The sequence below is a fragment of the Chelonoidis abingdonii genome, chromosome 3 (assembly GCF_003597395.2).
Source record: "Chelonoidis abingdonii isolate Lonesome George chromosome 3, CheloAbing_2.0, whole genome shotgun sequence".
Taxonomy (NCBI): Eukaryota; Metazoa; Chordata; order Testudines; family Testudinidae; genus Chelonoidis; species Chelonoidis abingdonii.
In genome coordinates, this window is record NC_133771.1 from 186,476,410 (window position 1) to 186,499,349 (window position 22,940).

Below are 22,940 nucleotides of genomic sequence, written 5' to 3' on the forward strand. Positions count from 1 at the left end.
AAGGATGTGGAAAAACTGGAAAGAGTCCAGCGGAGGGTAACAAAAATGATTAGGGGGCTGGAGCACATGACTTATGAGGAGAGGCTTAGGGAACTGGGATTGTTAGTTTACAGAAGAGAGGAATAAGGGGGGATTTGATAACGGCTTTCAACTACCTAAAGAGGGGTTCAAAAAGGATGGATCTAGACTGTTCTCAGTGGTAGCAGATGACAGAACATGGAGTAATGGTTTCAAGTTGCAGTGGAGGAAGTTTAGGTTGGATATTAGGAAAAACTTTTTCACTAGAAGGGTGGGTGAAGCACTGGAATAGGCTACCTAGGGAGGTGGTGGAATCTCCTTCCTTAGAAGTTTTTAAGGTCAGGCTTGACAAAACCCTGGCTGGGATGATTTAGTTGGGAATTAGTCCTGCTTTGAGCAGGGCGTTGGACTAGAGGACCTCATGAGATCCCTTCCAACCCTGATATTCTATGATTCTATGACTAATAACACTATGTTAATATATATAAATTTGGTTAAATAATTAAAAACTTGTACAACTCAAAATGATGCATCATGTATGTGTACTATCCATATTTGTATATTGTATCTACTATAGCAGTAGATGGGTCCAAATTCTGAGGTGTTTGGGACAATAAATAGGAAAAGGAATATTCCATACAGAATTAACACTACTAGTTTTTCAGTGACAGTAGCAATACAAGCTGGTGCTCTTATTAGCTTTGGAATATTAATATAAATTGTATGCAATGTTAAAGGTTAAAAATATTTCACTTAAAATATTTTTAAGTGTAATCTTGTTTAACAGGGCCTATTCAGAAACTTTGATGATGCCTTCTTGCCAGTTCTGAAGCCCCACTTGGAACATCTGGTTGCAGACTCTCATGAAAGTACCCAACGATGTGTAGCTGAAATTATAGCTGGCCTGATAAGAGGCTCTAAACACTGGACATTTGAAAAGGTGTGTACGTAACATTTTTAAGTGATCTGTAAAAGTAAAGGAATCGGTTCCAGTTGTTTAATCAGCATGTGCTCATGACCAGGTTGAAGGTCTTTCAGCATATTACTTAAAAACTAACTTTCACGTGCTGTCTTAAAAATGCATTTCTACTCTGAAAAGTGACTCTCTTCACATAGTATTGTGGAATCCCAAGTTAATTGGGTCTCAGTGATTTCCATATTTAAATATGCTCAGTATGCAAGAAAAAAATATTTTTTTTGTAACTTCCAGCCCTGTAAACTCAGTCTGAGGTCTGAAAGTCAATGTGTTCTTTCCATATAATGCTTCATCAGCAATAATGAAGATTCTGCAGGCCAGATTAAATACATCATTTATGCCTATGCAACTACATAGTATGCTGATTATACTCATTGACACTTGCACAAAACCATAGCCTTGAACTTTTCCATAAATATATACATTCATACATAGCTTTAGACATTGCCATTGATGTGCAAGGTAGAATAAAATCCAGGTCGCTGAATCTTAGCTGTGTTGGTTCAGTAATGCTAAAATATTTGTTCGTTAAAATAAACAGAAATAACTCTGGATACACAGAGCAAACATGAATTAGGAGGCACCAGTTTCACTTTTCAGAGTGAACAGCATTTTAAAATGTCAAAGAAAAATAATGTGCTGAATGGAGCTGGGTGATTTTTCAGGTCAGCCAGAAAGTGGAAAAATTCAGGGAAAATATTCAGTTTGGTTCTGAAAATAATTCAGAATTTGGAAAAGTCCATTTTGGGCCTGCAAACTTGATGGGTCAGGTGGTGTTCTTTTTTATAACCTATGACCCAGTGGTTTGGGCACTGCCTGGGATGTGGGAGATCCAGGTTTGAATCCACTCTGGGGCAGGGATTTGAACTCAAGATTCCACAAATGTCTCAGATGAGCATCCTAACAACCAAGCTATGGGCTTGGCTACACTCACACTTTACAGCGCTGCAACTTTCGTACTCAGGGGTGTGAAAAAATACCCGCCTGAGCGCTGCAAGATGCAGCGCTGTAAAGCCTCAGTGTAATCAGGGCAGCAGCACTGGGAGCGCGGCTCGCAGCGCTGCACGCTACACCCGTAAAGGATGTGGTTTATGTGCAGCGCTGGGAGAGCTCTCTCCCAGCGCTGCCGCTCTGACCACACTCACACGTCAAAGGGCTGCTGTGGCAGCGCTCCGAAATTCCAAGTGTAGCCATACCATATAAATGTGTTGCTTTTATTCTCTATTGTTGAAGCTGTTACAGTTTGTAGATGCGGATTCAAATCTTTGTGCCTGATTCAGAGGAGGGAATTAAATCCACAACTCCTACCTTCTAGATGAGTGCCTTAATCATCAGGCTATCGAGTTGCTCTCTCTCTTCCCAGCGAATATTTGTTTCTACAAAGTGGAACAACTTCAATGGGAGAGATTAAGAACAACAGTCTCATAGTCTGGTGGTTAGGATGCTCAGGGAAGGTGGAGGCATTAAGGGGGCAGATCTTTGTTCCAGTCATGCTCCAGATTTAGGGGTTCAGACCTGGGTCTTCCACATCCCAGCCAAGTGCCCTGATCAGGGCCTGCGTTACCTAAATTGCACCCTTAGTGAGGCGGGGGAGTGGAGCTGGGTGAGAGATGGAGCTCGGCTGAGGGTGTAGTGGAGGTACAGGTGGACTGGGGCTGGAAGCGAAGCTGGGAGTGAAGTGGGGGATGGAGGTGGATCAGATCTGGAGGCAGAGCTGGGAGTGGGGCGAGAACATGGATTGGAGGTACAGGCAGAGCCAGGGATGAGGGCAAAGCAGGGATGCAGGCAGAGCAGGGGATGGGGGCAGACCAAAGTTGGGGGAGGAGCTGGGCGGGAGGCAGGCCAGATTGGAGGTGCAGGTGGTGCAGGGGTTGGGGGCAGAGCGAGGCTGGAGGTGGACTGTGGGCTGCGGCTGTGAGGATCAGAGTGGCAGGGGGCTGTTCCTGTGACACACTCTCTTGACAGCCACCCTACCATGGCACCCTGAGCAGTTGCCCATGCTAAGGTCAGCCCTGGCCCTAACCACTAGGCTAAAGGTGTCAAAGGACAAACTCTCTGCTGAAAAACTTTTCCCCAGCTGAAACTGATCAGTCAAATTCACAGTTATAGGTCATCTGACATTTCATTTTTGTGTGAATAGGCTATTTATTTTTCCAAAAAATTCACCCTGCTGTACTGCTGAATGTATTTATAGGTTTCCTAGAATTTGAATCTTCACTTCTGCAAATTAACTTTAAACTTTTGTCTCACATCGAGAGTTAGGCCTTGTCTACACCACAAAGTTTTGTTGGCAAAAGGGAGCTCTTGCCAACAAAGCAGGGAAGGTGTACACACTACAAAGCTACTTTTGGTGGCAAAACAAAATCACCTCAACATAAAGCCTTTTGCGGCAAAGTTAAAGCGACAAGGCATCAGTGTAGACATTGCTGTTAGTTTTGTTGACACAACTGGCTTTCCCCAGTATCCCACAATGCCAGCCGTGACTACTCTGCTCACTGTTTTGATCTCTGCTGTGCTGCAGGCATGCACTCCTCTCTTTTCAAAGCTCCAGGAAGTATCTAACAGCTCAGTGTGCTGCTCCCCTTAGGGAACAAAGAGCAAATCATTGGAAAGCACCTGTTCTGCCCTTCACTAGGAACACCGAGGCAGGCCGACTGCTGCTGCAGGGAGCAAGGTGGGGTTGGGTTGGGGGAGGACAGGACTGCTGTGCTGTGTTGATGATCCCCAGCACATCTGAGGAGGCTGTGGGATAACTGAGGAACTCACAGAACCATAGGCAGGCAGACAGAGTGGGCTGCTTCGGGAAAGACTCTTGTGCCAAGCAGAGCCGGGGGCTGACATGGCGGGGTGTCCCCCTGCCTCAGGATAGGTTGGTCAGCCTGCTGTCTCCCTTGCCTCAGGCACACCACTCTCCTCTCCCTCACTCTACATACTTCAGTTGAAAAAGCAACTGACAGTCTACTAGGATGCCCCTGGAAGGGAACGATGGGATTGATAAAACCTGCATCCTGTGATGCTGAACCCGCCCCATGAGGCAATGCAACTCTTCCCAAAACACCCTGTGGCCAGTTGCATAGTGGGATAGCTACTACAGTGCACTGCTCTCTGTGTCAAAGCAAGAGCAGCAAGTGTGGATGCACTCCGCTGACACAAGAGGCTAGTGTGGATGTGCAACAGCAGTTTTAAGTGGCATAACTTTTGCTAACAACATTTTGTAACGTAAACAAGACCTTAAATGAATTTTAACATAATTAGCTATACATTGCTTATTACTGCATTAAAAAAAATTAAGAGTACTGTGTTGCAAACATGAGAATAAAGTATCTGAGACTGGAGACTACAAAAGTGCCCTGTCATTTGTTGGGATTTTCCTTTGTGCTCTAAAACAATATGTAGAATACTGAGTCGTTATATCTTGAATCAACTGATCAATCTCTAGAAAGTGTACTAAACAAGTAAAACCTCTTGATGTACACCCAAACCTCAACACCATCTAGTAATAGAGAAAATGAGTCATTAACAGTCTTTGAAGTATTTAAGAAATTAAGAGATTGTTGAAAAGGGAATTCAAGTCTCTTAATTAAAAAATGTTGTACTCAACAAAATATACATTCTAGATTTTGCTCCTTACATAGGTCGCTACATTTCAGAGTGCTTTGGGATGAAAGGCACCATATAAATGTAAGATAATTTCATCCATAAGATAATGGAAGATTTGCCTTGAAGGCTGATCTCATGGCAAATCACGTTGGGGACTACTTGCTACAGTTTATATATGGCAGCTGGAAACATTAGGAATTATATCTCACAATTATAAATCAAAAGATCTGGGTTCTATTGGTGCCTCTTGCACTGACTGATTTCCAGGGATTAGCTGTGTGACCTTGGGCAAGTGATTTGACTTACTCAATTTCCTCATGGAAATAACACTTTCCTACCCTACATCAAAAGTATTGTGAGGCTTAATTCACTTAAGTTTGGTGAGCGCTTTGCATTTCCACATATATTCTGTTCAAAGATCTCAATATATTGCTGCTGCTGTTATATTTCCCTTCTATAGCACCTCATACAAACTGCTTCCCAAAACTCTTTGCAGATCTGAATTTGGGGGGTTGGCTGAGCTTGTGAGGTTTTACACTTAATTTGGTGGCATCTCTCTGTTTAGACCAGTGATACTTAGGCTGAGGCACCTGAGCCACAAGTGGCTCTTTAATGTATCTCCTACGGTTCTTTGCAGCACATGATATTAAAACACTGTGTGATTTAATTATTAACCAACCTAAGTTGTTAACTAATTGGGATGCTTTTGCTATGTTATTAACCACTTGTAGTTGATGAAATAATAATAGTTCATCAGTCATTTTGCTGTAAGAATAATATAGATAGATAGATATATTGTTGACAAAGTTCCTCCTCTACCTTGGTGGGTTCTGCGCTTATTTGGCAGATTTTGCTCACCTCAGTGATCTTCCCCACAGTCTGGGTCAGCTTCTCATGTGTCTGATCAGGAGTTGGGAGGTTTGGGGGGAACCCAGGCCCGCCCTCTACTCCGGGTTCCAGCCCAGGGCCCTTTGGATTGCAGCTGTCTATAGTGCCTCCTGTAACAGCTGCATGACAGCTACACTTCCCTGGGCTACTTCCCCATGGCCTCCTCCAAACACCACCTTTATCCTCACCACAGGACCTTCCTCCTGGTGTCTGATAACGCTTGTACTCCTTTGTCCTCCAGCAGCACAGCCTCTTACTCTCAGCTCCTTGTACCTCTTCCTCCCAGCTCCTCACACTCACTTCCTCTCCTCTAGCTCCTCCTGACTGGAGTGAGCTCCTTTTTAAACCCAGGTGCCTTGATTAGCCTGCCTTGATTGGCTGTAGGTGTTCTAATCAGCTTGTCTGCCTGAATTGGTTCTAGCAAGTTCCTGATTACTCTAGTGCAGCCCCTGCTCTTGTCACTCAGGGAACAGAAAACTACTCATCCATTTGCCCTCTACCAGACTCCCATACCCCACTGGCCTGGGTCTGTCACAATATATAAATTAAATAATTCCCCTGGCATACTGCTTAAATATGAATATATAGTACTATAGTAAATGAAACAGTGTATTCACACTACTGTGACTCTTTTGGGTAATATTGATTGCCAATTTGGCTCCTGAACCACTGAGGTCTGTGTGTCACTGATTTAGACAACTTTTGAGTGCCACACTCAATCAATTTTAAAATTTCAGAGACTATTCTATGTAGCGTAGTCGTAGCATGTTTATCCCAGAATATCAGAGAGAGAAGGTGGGTGAGATAATATCTTTTATTGGACCAACTTTGGTTGATGAGAGTGACAAGCTTTTGAGGTCTGGGCCTGAAAAGGAACTTTTTTGGGCTTGAAAGCTTGTTTCACTCAACACAAGTTGGTCCAATAAAAGATATTACCTCACTCAGGGAATAGTCTGGGAATCAATGGTCAGAACTGTATTGATTTTGGTGAAAATTGGAAAAACAGAAGGTGGAAATGGGGGGAACACACAGAGCCTCTGTCATCTGGTTAGTAGACCCAGCAGCTTAAACCACCTGTGTAATTGTTACTCCTGGGGAAATTCTGCACCAAAAAATTAAAAATTCTGCGCACACGGTTTTAAAATTCTGCAAATTTTATTTTGTCAAAATAAAGCTGTATAATCATGCCAGTTTCATTTATTTTGGTAATTTATTTCAAAATACCTGTCAGCAAGTATGTTTGTAACAATACAGACATACACAAAAATTCCCCCGGAAATAGAGTTAAAGAAACCCCTACAACAACTCAGTTCCTATTTCTCTGTCCCTTCCCCCACAGAGCCCAGCCAGGGGGGCCAGATACTCACCACCAGCCCCCGCAGAGCCCAGCCATGGGGCCCTCCTTGGCCCAGACACTCGCATCCCCTACCCCCCCAGAGGCCAGTTACGGGCGGCCCCCAGCCCATAAACTCACACCTCCCCTCCCAAAGCCCAGCCGCATCCACACCAGCTCAGACACTCACCCTCCGCCCCCCAGAGGCCAGCTGCAGCCCCCTCCTCCCTAGCCCAGGCACTCACATCCCCTACACCCAGAGCCCAGCTGTTGGCCCCCTCCAGCCCAGACATTCTCATATACCCCCTACTTCCCAGATCCCAGGGATCCAGAGAGAGAAACAGCGTGATGCTGGGTCTGGGCTTATATGGAGTTTCCTGCATGCCATCGCCTCCTTCCTTCAGGGCATGCTAAGTACTGCAGTTGCTGAGAATCCTCTGGATCTCTTTCTGGTCCCTTCCCCCCGTCCCTGGCCTTGTCTTCTATTTGCGAGTTGGGCTGCACCAGGTCAGCGGTCCCTAGTGGTGGCCAACATCTCTGCAGCCCATTTGGGGGAAGGGGGTGAATTCTGTGTGCACAACATTAATTTCTGCAAAATTTTACGTTGCGCAGTGGTGCAGAATTCCCCCAGGAGTAAATAATTGTCTATAGATCAAAAAGCTGGTTGATGGCAGCCAGTAACACCTTTCAGTGTAACAAAACCCCCATCTCAGCTCTGCCCATCTTCTCAATACAGTTTTAAAATGTAGACATCCTGAAAGAGAGGAGATGGAAGGGAGAGGAAAGAATAAGAATGGTGTGGAGAATGGAGTGAATGGGGATGACACAGAGCCCCTGACACAGGAGGGAAGGAGGGATTGGGAAACACACAAAACCTTTGGCATGGGAGGACATGGGGTGAGAATGGGGGGCACACAGAGACCCAGCAAGGAGGATGGGGTGGGTGATTGCAGAAATAGAAGGGGATGGGAGGGTGGCACACAAGGAACGTGGGGAAAGACTAGATGAATGTAAGGAGCCCCTGGTGTGCACAGAGCACTCAGCCTGCAGAAACAACCAAGTGTGTGCAATCCTGTAGTAGTATTGTACTTAAACTGAAATGACCCAACAGGCCGCATATGTGTGAACTTGACTGAGCAGTAGTTCAGAGCACCCTGTAAATAAGGTAGAAAGAGATGTTGGCAGTTTGAATTGTTGCATTTCCTGGTAATTTTTTTCAGGATTCTAATAATGGTGAGCTACTGTAAGAAGCAAATTGCTCTTTGAGGGGTTGGGAGTTATAGAAGTTAAGTAGGAGTCATACATGGCAAAATCCATAATCTCACCTTTGCTTTTCTGTTGAGTAGGTAGAGAAACTTTGGAAGCTTTTGTGTCCACTACTTCGAACAGCTTTATCCAATATTACCGTGGAAACATATAACGATTGGGGAACATGTATAGCAACTTCCTGTGTAAGTTCTCCATATTTCTTAGCTTTGCTCATTATTCAAGTTAAAATAAATTAAACACACATTTTTGGTAACATGTAAACAAGAATTTTATGAAAAAAAATATTTAGATTTATTGTATTAGGATTAAATTCAGAGTCGTAAATACAACCTAAAAATTGCATTACATACTAATCCTTGTAGTCCCACAGCAAAGATTAAAATGCATTTTCTCATTCACAATTGTGGATGCTTTTTCTTCTGGAAATATAGTTCACACTTTCATCTGCTTTCTAGTTTTATGATAGCTATGTAAGAACTAGCTGTTGATTACATTAATCTCTGCACTTACTGTAAAATCTTGTACCATTAGTGCTGAATTTTTCCTTGATCTCCTTTTGAAGCTCAGACCACAGAACTGTCCTCAGTTTATAAAATAAAAAGTGCAAAGTTTAATCATGTGCGTATTGAAAAGGATCTGGAAAATATATAGATGCAGATTAACATTATATAGGGTGGCCTTTTGACCTTTAAGGGGCTTGTCTACACTTGAAATGCTACAGCAACATAGCTGTACCACTTCAGTGTAAAGCAGTGGTTCTCAACCAGGGTACATGTGCCCCTGGGGGTACGCAGAGGTCTTCCAGGGGGTACATCAACTCATCCAGATACTTGCCTAGTTTTACAATAGGCTACATAAAACACACTAGCAAATTCAGTACAAACTAAAATTTCATACAGACAATGACTTGTTTTATACTGTTCTATATACTATACACTGAAATGTAAGCACAATATTTATATTACAATTTATTTATTTTATGATATGGTAAAAATGAGAAAGTAAGCAGTTTTTCAGTAATAGTGTGCTGTGAACGCTTTTTTGTATTTTTATGTCTGATTTTGTAAGCAAGTAGTTTTTAAGTGAGGTGAAACTTGGGGGGTATGCAAGACAAATCAGACTTCTGAAAAGGGTACAGTAGTCTGGAAAGGTTGAGAACCACCGATGTAGAGGCTGGCCGCAATGATGGGAGGAGTTCTTCCGATGGTGTAGTAATCCACCTCCCCAAGAGGCAGTAGCTAGGGTTGACAGAAGAATTCTTCCATTAACCTAGCACAGTCTACCGGTATGTGGGGGGTAGGTCTGCTTAATGCTGCCGCTCAGGTGTATGGATTTTTCACACCTCTGAGCAACGTAGTTAAGATGACTTAATTCTTCTTTGAGTGCTTGCTCATGTCAATTCCATTCTAGGTGTGCACTTGCCTATATGCACAGTCATCTGAGATTTTTGCCTTGGTGGTATCCGTAGGGTCGGATGCAGCTCCTTCTTGAGTGCTGTGCTTATGCGTTGGTATATTAATCAGTGTCAGCCCAATGCCCTCTCAGTTCCTTCTTACCACCCGTGACAGTTGGTCAGAGCGCCTTGTCTTGCGTTAGTTCTTACAGTCCATTGTTGTCTCCTTCGTTGTCAGTTGATAGGTACTTAGACCTGTAAGTTAAGTGTTAAAGTAGTTGTTTAGGAGTTAGAGTCCCCGCTGGGACTTCACCTTGGAGCGGGGCATGCACCATTCCCCAGGCTTTAAGCCATGTTAGTGACCCCCACAAGAGCTGTTTAAAGTGTTTGGGGGAGTCCCACAGAAACAGGATCTGCAAAAGCTTTCACTCTCGAACTCAGAAGGAGCGGGATATCCGCTTGAGGATCTTTCTCATGGAGGCTACGCTTCATCCTACCTTGGAGCCCTCTTGGTCAGGCTCCATGCCCAGCACTTCAGCATTGGCATGCAGTGCCCCACGGCACCAGAACCCACCTGGGACCATTCTCCCTCCCCAGTGCCTAAGAAGTGGTCGAAGTCGACGGGCCCATTGGCACTGCAGAAAAAGGGGGCTTTGGGCAAAGGACCTGTGTTAGGCCAGGTGCCTGTCCCGGAGCTGCTCAGGAGAACCGCTGCAGTCGGCCCCCCTAGTCCATCCAGGGACTCGCCTCCGATACCCAGGAGCAGTAAGAGGTCCCGGCCGCTAGCAGGGGTCATCTTTGCCTGAAGCAGGCCCAGCAGCCAAAGAGCAAGTAGGCTGACCACTACTGCAGACACCAACCAAGGTGATGGACCTGGTGAAGGCCCTCGCATCTATGGGCAAGCCAGTTATGGAACCGCCCCCTAAAGCAGTGGAGCACCCCCGATCCCCGGACTGCAGGCGTCGATCCTCATCACCGTATCCCCGGCATCACAGCCTCGGTCCACAGTTAGAAGACACAGGTCCTTGATGCCAAGGCACAGGACACCTGAGTCGCGACACTGATCTGGGTACCCATAGTACCATCAGGTCTCCCACTAGAGTTTGCCACAGCGCAGATCACCATGGCCTAGGCGGTCTCCTAGGTGTCAGTCCCCCCAGTGCGGGAGCATTCCCGGTCACGGCACCGGTCTCTGGCTTGCCAGTACCTCTCTTCAGGCAGGCACCGGTCCTCGCCCTCTGCTTACTGGTCGCAAACAAGAGTCAGTCAGCAGACTCAGGCATCTACAGCTCTGCCCTGGTCAGCGGAAGGGGAATGGTCTGAGCCTGAAGGGGAGTTCCACCCCTCACCTATAAAAGGCAAATTGCCATCGGCCTGTGAGACCGACGCGGCTCCTCCAGCAGCAGTGTGGAGGCTGGGGCAATGGTCCACTCAGTGGCTGTACTAGAACCCATGGGGTGTACCTGTTATGCCGGTCCCGTACTCCCACCGTTCCTCCCAGGCCACATCAGACAAGCTGCCCCGGCATAGCTGGCACCCAAGTCGGAGCACGGTGCAGAATCCGACACAGGGGCAACACAGCAGGCACTGACACTCAAGGAGCCATCCCCAGATGAGCAAGGGGAAGCTGTACCTCCCCCTGCTGTGCAGTCAATGGCGGGACCCTCGCAAACAAGCAGCTCCCCCAGCCCCCTGACAACGTCAAGAAGCACCGGACCCTGCTCAAAACGGTGGCTGCCAACCTACTTGGAGGTCGAGGAGCTAGCAGAGGGGTCCAATGACCTCTTTAATGTTGTACCTCCTTTACCCCAGCCCAGGTCATGCTGCCCGTCCACCCATGGGTCCTTAAAATTGCCAAGTGTATTGGCGTACAATGCCCCACGGCACCAGAACCTACCTGGGACCATTCTCCCTCTCCAGTGCCTAAGAAGTGGTCAAAGTCGACGGGCCCATTGGCACTGCAGAAAAAGGGGGCTTTGGGCAAAGGACGCCAATTGCCAAAAAGACCCCCCTCTTCCATCCCACCTACCTCCAAAAGGTGGAAGAGAAGTACTTTGTCCCTGCAAAGGGGGTTGAGTACTTGCCACCCACCCTGCAGGGGGATCCCTGGTTGTGTCTGCTGGCAACGAAAGGACAGGTGAGTGGCACACTGAAAAATGAAGACACCAAGAGGCTGGACTGTTTGGCAAGAAAATTTATTTGACCACCAGTCTGCAATTTCAGGTGTCTAACCATCAGGGCCTGCTAGACAGGTACAACTTCAACCTGTGTGTCCTCTGTTTTGGGTTGGGCCACTGCCATTTTCAATTCTCTGCTCTTCAGTTTCTGGTCAGCCTCGAGAGTGTTTGCAAAGTGCGTAGCACCAGTGACTGCCTACCTGAGGCGCTGAAGGGTGAAAATGGTATCCATACCTCGACAACTGGCTAATGAAGAGCCGGTCCCGGAATCAGTGGTGGCATCTCGATCTGGTTTGCTCTACCTTTCGAGACCTGAGGCTGCTGAAAAATGAGAAAAAATTGGCTTTTAATGCCTGTACAACGTGTAGAGTTCGTTGGAGTGGTCCTCTACTCTACTCAGGCCAGAATCTTCCTCCCTGAAGCTCAGTTCCAAGCCATGGCGGACCTGGTCTCGTGCATACAAGCCCACCGTCTCGCCACTGCTCACATGTGCCTATGATTATTGGGCCACATGGCAGCCTGCACTTACATGGTCCGGCATGCACGACTCCGCCTCGGGCCCCTACCGGCATGGCTGGCGTCGGTCTCATCCCCAACAGAAACAGCATGCACCATGTGGTCTGGGTCCTGGACCACGTACTGCTGTCACTCACATGGTGGTGGAATCCTGCATCAGTGTTAGAGAAGGTTCCCTTCTGCGGCTCCATCGCTGTTGGTGACCCTTGTCCATGGGAGCCCACCTGGGAGATCTTAACGTGGAAGGTCATTGGTCAAGTCACTAATGCTCCTTAAGCATCAATATTAGGATGCTTGGAGCGATTCGCCTGGCCTGTCAAGCCTTCCTACCTCACATGAAAAGCAAGGTGGTCCAGGTCCTGATGGACAATACAGAGGATATGTTTTGTATCAACAAGCAAGGCAGGGCCAGGTCATCTGCTCTTTGCCAAGGCCTCAGGCTCTGGAACTACTGTGTACAACATGGCATCCATCACGTAGCCGCACGCCTCCCCAGGGCCAGGAATCACTTTGGCAGATTGCCTCAGCAGGACCTTCTTGTCTCGCCACAAATGGTCCCTCTATTGGCCAGTTTCATCTTCCAGAGGTGGGGAACTCCCCAGGTGGACCTGTTTGCATTCAGGCAGAACAGGAAATGCCACGTTTTCTGCTCAATTCTGGGAATTGGCAGAGGCTCTCTGTCAGACAGTTTTCTGCTCTTGTGGTGGTCCTCTGTTGTACGCCTTCCCTCTGGTGCCACTGATTCACAGAGTTCTCATGAAAATCAAGCAGGACAAGGTGAAGGTAATCCTCATAGCACCAGCTTAGGTTCGGCATGCTGCTGGACTTCCTGCTGGCTGCTCTGTTACAGCTGCTGCTCAGGCTGGACCCGCTGCCCCAAAACCACAGCAGTCTTCTGTGTCCGAATCTGGTGGCGCTGCACCTGGTTGCTGTCCAGCAGGTCCTGTTGGGCAACAGAAAGGTTGCTCTGCTGGAGGGCTGTCTGGAAGTGGTTCGCTTGTTGGACCTTGGATAAAGTTATTCGGCCCAAGCAGGCTTTGCTGCAGTTGATCCTGAACTACCTTCTGCATCTCAAGCTCCGAGGCCTGTCCCTTTCATCTGTCAAGGTCCACTTGGCCATTATTTTGGCCTTCCGTCTGCTGCTCAAGGGTAGGTCAGTTTTCGCCCAGGACATGGCTGCCAAGTTCCTCAAGGGCCTCAAGCTCCTCTACCCACGTGTCAGGGACCCCATTCCACCATGGGACCTGAATCTTGTGCTGTTATGGCTCACGGGACCCCCCCTTTGAGCCTCTGGCTTCCTGCTCTCTCCTTCTCCTGTGCTGGATGGTTGCATTCGTAGTTGCGATAACATCCGCCCACCGGGTCTCCGAGATTAGGGCTTCTACCTCGGAGCCACCCTATATGGTCTTCTACAAAGACAAGGTCTAGCTGTAGCCACAACCGGCTTTCCTGCCCAAGGTGGTCTCGCAGTTGCATACAGGCCAGGACTTTTACTTACCTGTCTTTTTTCCAAAGTCGCATAAGTTGGAGGAGGAGCATAGATTGCATTCCTGACATGTTAGGAGGGCACTAGCCTTCTACATTGAAAGGACCAAGCCATTCCCCAAGTCAACACAATTGTTTGTCACGGTGGCCAACAGGATGAAAGGTCATCCAGTGTCCCCTCAAAGAATTTCTTCTTGTATCACTGCCTGTATTCACTGCTGTTCTGATCATCTTCGAAAATCGTAACCACACATTCAACCAGGGTGCAAGCCTCCTCGGCAGCTTTCCTAGCCCAAGTGCCTATCCAGAACAGCTGTAGGGCATCCAGATGGTCGTCTGTCCACATGTTCACATCCCATTACGCATTTACCCAGCAGGCCTGGGACAATGCTGGCTTCGGTTAAGCAGTACTGCAAGCCACTAGACTGTGAACTCCAAGCCCACCTCCGAGGATGCTGCTTGTGAGTCACCTAAAATGGAAGCGACATGAGCAAGCACTCGAAAAATAAAAAACGGTTACTTACCTTTTTGTAACTGTTCTTTGAGATGTATTGCTCATGTCCATTCCATTATCGGCTCTCCTGACCCTCTGTTGGAGTTGCCAGCAAGAAGGAACTGAGAGGGTGTAGGGTTGGCAGCACCTAATATACCAACGCATGAGCGCAGCACTCAAGAGGGCACTACAGCTGATCCTACAGATACTGCTAAGGCAAAAATCTCAAGACGACTGTGCACGTGAGCGCACTCATACCGAGAATGGAAGGGACATGAGCAACACATGTTGAAGAACAACAGTTATGAAAAGGTAGATAACCTTTTTTTTTTTCTTTCCTAATGTAGACCAGACCTTATATCTAGTAAGGTTTCTCTACACTGAATGTTAATAGTTTTTCATAACTAGATTACATCCTTTAAAATGTCATAGAAATTAAAATGACACCATTTTAAAATCACTGTAGTTTACCAAGCAATTTGTAATAAATATTTGTATTACTGCACATGCTTAGAATGCCACATATCTCTATGATCCTGATTTTATTTTTCTTGGATTGGACCCTAATTTTGAGAAAAGCAAAACACTCTTCACTTATGTAATAATACATACATAGGAACCTAAAGAACATTTAAAACAAATATTAAATTATCTTTCTTTTTAAATGGCTTAAAGTAGAATCAGCAAATTCCTCTGTATTCTAGTTACTGATTTGTAACTTTCTTTATCAGGAGAGCAGAGATCCTCGGAAACTGCACTGGTTATTTGAGCTGTTGTTGGAGTCTCCTTTGAGTGGTGAAGGAGGATCATTTGTAGATGCATGGTAAAATGTTACCTTCAAACTGCTTTAGAGTAGATGGGTAAAGCATGAACAAATGTAAGAGATGTGGGTAAAGTTCACTCAGAGTATATTGTGATTGGCCGCTGCAAGGTGGAAGTCTAATCCTATACTTGAACATTCCACACAAGAATCTGTCTTAGTTGTAGTTCCTTGTGATGCCCTTCCGCCTCCTATCTGTAGTTCCCCATGGGTACATTAGGGCCCTGAGGGGAAAAACATTGCTTAAAGCACGTCACTATGATTAATTGGATTCAGTTAGGACAGCAATTCTCAAACTATGGAGCGCATCTCCTGAATGTGTCAAGGAAAGTGCTAGCTGTGTGTGGGGGTTTTTTGGGGTTTTTTTTTGTTTTTTTTTAAGAGCTCTGGCTGCCAGCCCCTGATGGCTGGGGCTCATGCAGAAGGGCCATGCACACCCGGGAGGTGGGGATAAAGAGGTCAGCCCTGGTGCGGCAGCAGCAGCAGCACAGAAGGGTGGCAATGGGACGCTGAGTCTGCTGTTAACAGTGATATTGACAAATATCACTTTTCACATTTCCTCCCTTAATTCTGCACTGCTGCACCCTTACTAAGTCTGCTGTGAAAAGTGATACTTGTCAATAGCACTTTTCACATTGCCACCCTTACTTCTGTGCTGCTGTTGGCATGTAGCTGCCTTTAGAGCTGGGCATTTGACCAGCAGCCACTGCTCTCCACTCTGCCTTCAGAGTTGGGTGGCAGTATATGTAGTGAGCATGGTGAGGGGTGTGAATGACTACAGACACAAAGAAGGGGTGGCCGATTTAAATAAGTTTGAGAACCATAACTATTGTGGAACTGTGGTGTCGACATAACAGCAGTATTGTAGTCGTTACTCTCATTTTGTGATTGAAAAGCTTTTATACTCTTGTGTATCTGTAGTTCATGGGTTTATGCAAATCATTAAAAACAAGACTTAGAAAAAATAACTTGCAATTGTCAATACCATAAAGCTAACTAAAGCCTTTGTGTTCGAATTTCTAGCCGACTCTACGTACTGCAAGGTGGCCTTGCACAGCAAGAATGGAGAGTACCAGAGCTGCTGCACAGGTTACTAAAGTACTTGGAACCTAAACTCACCCAGGTTTACAAAAATGTCAGAGAAAGAATAGGAAGGTTAGTGTTCTGTTCTGAAGAACTTTCTTTGTTCTGTTCATATGCATTGAATACTCAAGTATTATTTTTTTTCTTTGGATGATGACTATCTTCCTAGGTATGTGAACATGTGTGTACTACCAGAATACAAATAAATAATATCTTCCAAAAATAATGTACCCATAAATTGCTATTTAAAAGGCACTTTTTGTAAACATAAAGTGATGTCTTGATTCTCATCCTGTTATTTCATGTGACCTCTCATTTTCACACTGGAAGAGCTCTAAAGCTCTAGAAACAAATGAACTGTACCCAACCACTGTCAGACCAAATGGGTAAAATTTTCAAAACCATCTGGGCGCCTAAGTGAAAGTCTATTAAATTGTAACAAGTAGAACCTATAACTAATGAATAATGGGTCTTAGATGTGCTAGAATGGGTTTTTCTAGAAATCTTTATAGTCATAGAATAATCTAGAATCATAGCAATGTAGGGCTGGAAGGTACCTTGAGAGGTCATCTAGTCAGCCCCACGTGGTGAAGTAGAACCAAATACACAGTCCTAGACTATACATGGCAGGTATTTGACGAACCTGTCCTTAGAAACCTCCAATCACAGGGATTTCACATCTTCCCTTGGAAGCTTATTCCAGTGCTTAACTATCCTTATGATTATAACGTTTTTCCTAATATCTGCTTAAATCTCCTGTGCTACAGATTATGGTGATTATTTCTTGTCCTGCCTTCAATGGACATGAAGAACAATTGATCACCATCCTTTTTAGAACAGCTCTTAACATATATGAAGATGGTTATCAGGTTTCCCCTCGGTCTTTGTTTCTCACGACTAAACATGCCCAGTTTTGTTTTGTTTTTAAACCATTTATTACTGTATGATTCATTTTGTGTATCTACACAGTTTGCAACCTTCCGGAAAGAGTTATAAGTAAACAACATATCTTTTCATGTACAGTATGCAAAATAGCATGTTTGTCGGAAATAAGAAAAATTCTACTACAGGATGTCAAGTTACCTACAGGCCAAATAAGATTCCAAATGCCATAGATAGACATTGTCAAAGATGTCAAATTTGAATTCATTAAAAGTAGAAGCCATAGCATTTTTCCCCCTTGATTCTTTCACTTCCTCTCTCTTTAAGGGAAAACAGTTCTTAAGCCCTCAGTTCATAATTTTCCTCATGTTCTCATTGAGGTATAGATGTGTATATATAGTGAAGCGGCTCAGTGTACTGAGGGTATTTGTCTTGGTGCATTTTACTCCTATGGTGTAATGCCGTAAATTGAGGCAAAGATCTGAATCACAATGATATTGCAAGTATCAGAGGGGAGCCGTGTTAGTCTGGATCTGTAAAAGCAGCAAAGAGTCCTGTGGCACCTTATAGACTAACAGACGTTTTGGAACATGAGCTTTCATGGGTAAATACCCACTTCATCAGATGCATGTAGTGGAAATTTCCAGGGGCAGGTGTATATATATGCAAGCAAGAAGCAGACTAGAGATAATGAGGTTAGTTCAATCAGGGAGGATGAAGCCCTCTTCTAGCAGTTGAGGTGTGAGCTTCAGTTCATCTGCAAATTTGACACCATCAGCTCAGGATTAAACAAAGACTATGAATGGCTTGCCAACTACAAAACCAGTTTCTCCTACCTTGGTTTTCACACCTCAACTGCTAGGAGAGGGCCTCATCCTCCCTGACTGAACTAACCTTGTTATTTCTAGCCTGCTTGTTGCTTGCATATATATACACATCTGCCCCTGGAAATTTCCACTACATGCATCCAATGAAGTGAGTATTCACCCGCAAAAGCTCATGCTCCGAAATGTCTGTTAGTCTATAAAGTGCCACAGGACTCTTTGCTGCTTTTAATGATATTGCATTCTGTTTCAGATAGCATTTAGTTTTATTTATGTTATGTGGTCTACAGGAAGAAATTTAAAATTTCAGAAAAGTATTAAATTTCAACTAGTAAAATGCAGCAAATAGCCACTGAACACATTTAACTGGTTTCTTTGTTATTTATTTTTAGTGTTTTGACCTACATATTCATGATAGATGTTTCCTTGCCAAATACTGCTTCAACAAAGTCTCCTCATGTCCATGAGTTCACTACACGAATACTTGAAAAACTCAAACCTCTTATGGAAGTGGATGAAGAAATTCAGAACCACATTATGGAAGAGAATGGAGTTGGTGAACAAGATGAGCGAACTCAGGGCATTAAACTCTTGAAAACCAGTGAGTTACAGAATTTTACTTGTTTAAACAGAGAATATGTTTGGCTGCACAGAGTTATGATTGAGTGCTGCAAGTGGTTTACTTACAATGTGCCTGTGTTACATTTGCTTTATACTAAAGAGGTGTCTGTACCTCTTGTAGGTTGGACTGTGTTAATGTATAACTTAGTCCAAATTACATGACCATATCTTGAATAATAATTATTCTAATGAAAACTCCTGGGCTCTAACATAAGAATACAGGGCTAAACTTACTGTTGATGCAACTTCACTGACCTCTGGAAATCTGGTGGGATATGCCAGTAGTGAATTTGGCCCATACATTTTGTCATTTTGATTGTTGACCTTGCTGTTCAGTAAGTATTTCTGTCTTTTTATAAACAGTCCTGAAATGGTTGATGGCAAGTGCAGGTCGGTCCTTCTCCACAGCTGTCACAGAACAACTCCAACTCTTACCTTTGTTTTTCAAGGTACCCGTTTTAATTACTGAGCTTTTAATCACATTTGGTTTAAAAACAGGTTATAAAAATAAATGAATAAAAAGCAATGTTACATTTGATTTTTTTAAAATGTTTTTTTAAAATAGAAAAGAGCAGGAGTGTTTAGCCCACGTCCAGAAGGTCCTACTGGATTGTAGAAAGTCCTCCGCTAGAGCAGCGTACCTGGCCAAATGCAAATGATTCACGTGCTGGGCCTAGGCCCAATGATAGTTAGCCTGAACAGGCCTCACTGCAGGCAATCTTGGACCACTTTGTGCATCTCAAGCTCCAGGGCTTATCCCTTTCATCAGTTAAGGTCCTCCTGGTCACCATATCGGTCTTTCACCCTCCATTCCAGGGCAGGTCGGTCTTCATTCATAACATGACTATCCATTTCTTGAAAGGTCTGGAGCAACTCTATCCCCAGGTCCAGAACCCCGTCCTTTGGTGGGACCTGAATCTGGTGCTCATGCAGCTCATGAGAGCTCTCTTTGACACCTTGGCATCCTGTTCCCTTCTTCTGCTCTCCTGGAAGGTGACATTCCTGTTGGCAATAACTTCTGCCAGAAGGGTTTCCGAGATTAGGGCACTTACCTCAGAGCAGCCCTATACGATAATTTTTCATGGATAAGGTCCAGCTGCAGCCACATCCGGTTTTACTGCCCAAGGTGGTTTCACACGATCTGGGACATATTATTGCTAGTTTTCTTCCCAAAGCCTCATAAGTCTGAGGAGGAATGTAGGTTGCACTCCCTGGACATCAGGAGAGTGCCACCTTTCTACATCGAAAGGACCAAACCGATTTTGCTATGATCAGGCAAAAGTGCCTCCACCAGCGATTCTAATTGCCCACTCGATTAGAGCGCAAGTCTCGGCAGCGGCGGCCTTCCTGGCCCATGTGCCAAGTCCAGATATCTGCAGGGCCGCCACTTGGTTGTCCATTCACAAGTTCACATCTCACTATGCACTTCCCAGCAAGCCCGAGATGACACCAGCTTTGGTAGAGTAGTATTACAAGTTGCACATCTGTGAATGCCAAGCCCACCTCCAAGGATACTGCTTGTGAGTCACCTGGAATGGAATCGACATGAGCAAGCACTCCAAGAAGAAAAATGGTTACCTACCTTTTCATAACTGTTGTTCTTTGAGATATGTTGCTCATGTCCATTCCATTACCAGCCCTCCTGCCCCCTCTGTGAGTTGCCAGCAAGAGGGAACCAATAGGGTGAAGGACCATTAGCACCTGATATATCAACGCATGAGCATGGCACTCCACAGAGACCACAGCTGACCCTACAAATACCGATAAGGAAAGTGTCTCCGACAGCTGTGCCTATGGGTGTGCACACATCTAGAATGGAATGGACATGAGCAACACATCTCGAAGGACAACAGTTACAAAAAGGTAGGTAACAGTTTTTTCCTCGGCCACCTTAAACAGTTTCATATTGCCAATTACCAAGCACTCACGGCAAAATATGATTACACAAATTACAATAAACTGAATGACTTTATTGATAAGTTGCCAAAGAGTCATCGGGAATCCTTCAAGGCCATCATTCAGGAGTCACAACTGATGGCAAAAACATCACTGCAGTTGGCCCTCCACGCCACCGACGTGGCGGCCAGATCCACGGCTGTGGTGATGAAACAAAATGTCATGGTTCCACTTATCAGTATTCCTGAAGGAGGTGCAGACCACAGTGGAGGACGTGAAGCTCTTCATTGAGAGACCACCCTCTCCCTCCACACCTTAAAGGATTCCAGGGCCACCCTCAGGTCACTGAAAATCTACATGCTGGGACAAAAGAGATCTTTTAGCCCCCAATCCCAACACAGACCTTACTTATCTCAATTCCCTTCACAGCACCATTATGAGCTACAAAGAAAAAAGGGAAAAATCCCCAAACATAAGCCATTTGGTCCACAATCTTCAACCCAGCCCCTGCCTCTCAGCACCACTTTTGATGGGCAGGTTGAGGCACCACAAGACCACTCCCTACTGCTGTCTATGACCATACACCCATTTGGCAGGGTTCCAAAATGCCTGGAAACTCATAATGTTGAACAGATGGGTCCTAGAGATAGTCTGATCCAGGTACTCCATCCGCTTCGCCTCTCTACCCTCTCTACAACACACTAGCCCTTCACTCTTCATGGACCCTTTTCATGAGAATCTACTGCAACAAGAGATAGATCCCCTCCTCCAGTTAGGGGCTATAGAACCAGTTCCTCATAACTACAAGGCAAGGGGTTCTATTCTTGTTACTTCCTAATACCCAAAAGAGAGGGAGGTTGGAGACTCATACTGGACCTTAGAGCTCTCAACAAGTTTGTCAAAGCTCAGAAGTTCAAGATGGTCACCTTATTGACGATCATTCCATCTCAGGAACAGGGAGACTGGTTTTCAGGACTTGACTTACAGGATGTCTACTTTCACATTTCAATAATACCATCTCACAGACGATTTCTCAGATTCATTCTGGGATACGCCATTACCAATACCGAGTCCTCCCCTTCAGACTCTCATCAGTCCTTGTTCTCTCAATGGTAGGCACTCATGTACGTTCACAAGGGATAATGATCTACCCTTACCTGGATGATTGTCTCCTCAGAGCCCGATCGCTCGAGGAGGCTCATTGAGCCATCAACACTACTATACATTTGTTTACAGAACTGGGCTTTCAGATCAACACCCAGAAGTTGACCCTCATGCCAGTGCAACACCTGGAATTCATGGGGCTTGACCTGGATGCTCTATAGGCCAAATCTTCCTACATCAACACAGATTCCTTTCCCCGGTCTCACTCATAGACACGACTTAGTGCAGTCCTCCAGTACCAGCCAGACTCTGCCTCCAACTGTTGGGGCATATGGCAGTGGGCACGGTTGTGATACTGTATGCCAGACTCCACATGCAATGCCTCCAACTATGGTTCAGTTCAGTTTACAGGCTGAACAAAGACAGTATGGATAAACCCCTGTCACTACCTACCATGATCAAAAACTGCTTGGACTGGTGGAAGAACCTAGCCAATGTATGCGAAGGAATCCCTGTCTCACAGAGGTCACCATCATTGCTCCTTACTACTGGTGCATCACTTAGCTAATGGTCACCTGTGGCGATATCTCTACACATCAATCTCCTCAAACTGAGAGTCATCAGGCATGCCTTCTCCTATTTCTTCTCGTTGATAGCAGGATCACATACAAAGATCTTAACAGACAACATAGCCTGCATATCCTATATTTGCCAGGGAGGGGCCAGGTCACCCTCCCTATGCGCAGAAGCAATGAAATTATGGAATTGGTGCATCTCTCACATCACCACCTTGTCTATGGCTTCCCTCCTGGGCGCACAGAACTTGATAGCGGATGACCTCAGTTGCAAATTCATGCACGATCACAAGTGAGAGATGCACCCATCAGTACTCCATGACTTTTTCACATGATGGGGAACACCATCCACAGACCTTGAACAAGAAGTGGCCACGCTAGTGCTCAAGGACAGCACTCTCTGGGCAATGCCCTTCTCCCCTGGGACAAGGACCTTCTTTATGCCTTTCCTTCATTTCCTCTACTGCCAAAGAGATTAAGCTTATGTTCCTGATTGCTCCTACTTGGCTAAGATAAACCTGGTACCTTACCTGACACAGCTCGCGATGTGCCTTCCAATCTCCCTTCCAGCCATTCCACCTCTCCTCTCACAAGATAAAGGGTGTACCCTACATCTCTACTTTGGGATTCTCTGCCTCAAAGCATGGCTCCTGCATGGTTCCAGCATCTAGAAAGTTGATGTTCAGAGGAAGTAGAAAAGGTTCTAATACACAGTAGAAAGTCCTCCACATGACCCTTATAGTCAGTATTGTCCCTGAGCTCTCTTAGGGTCCATCTAGCAGCTTTCACAGCTTTTCAATAACCCATAGAAGGGTACTCAGTACTATCGCACCCAACCACTAAAAGGTTCCTTAAGGGTATATTAAACTTCTTCCCTCAATCTCAACTCCTACCCTCTCATGAGACCTAAACCTGGTACTGAAAGGGCTGACTAGGCCCCGCTTTGAACCCATGGCCACTGTGACGCTGCACTCCATATAATTTTGT

General features: G+C 45.4%; 1 protein-coding gene across 1 annotated transcript in view; it reads left to right on the forward strand.

The window, feature by feature from the left end:
• The window catches only part of PSME4 (proteasome activator subunit 4), a 228,449-nt gene that overhangs the window by 174,808 nt on the left and 30,701 nt on the right, over nucleotides 1-22,940 (forward strand). The window contains exons 36-41 of the mRNA XM_075064374.1: nucleotides 806-958; nucleotides 8,162-8,266; nucleotides 14,880-14,971; nucleotides 15,992-16,123; nucleotides 18,150-18,358; nucleotides 18,742-18,827. Of these exons, the coding sequence (XP_074920475.1) occupies nucleotides 806-958; nucleotides 8,162-8,266; nucleotides 14,880-14,971; nucleotides 15,992-16,123; nucleotides 18,150-18,358; nucleotides 18,742-18,827 (777 nt within the window). The remainder of the gene's footprint in view (nucleotides 1-805; nucleotides 959-8,161; nucleotides 8,267-14,879; nucleotides 14,972-15,991; nucleotides 16,124-18,149; nucleotides 18,359-18,741; nucleotides 18,828-22,940) is intronic.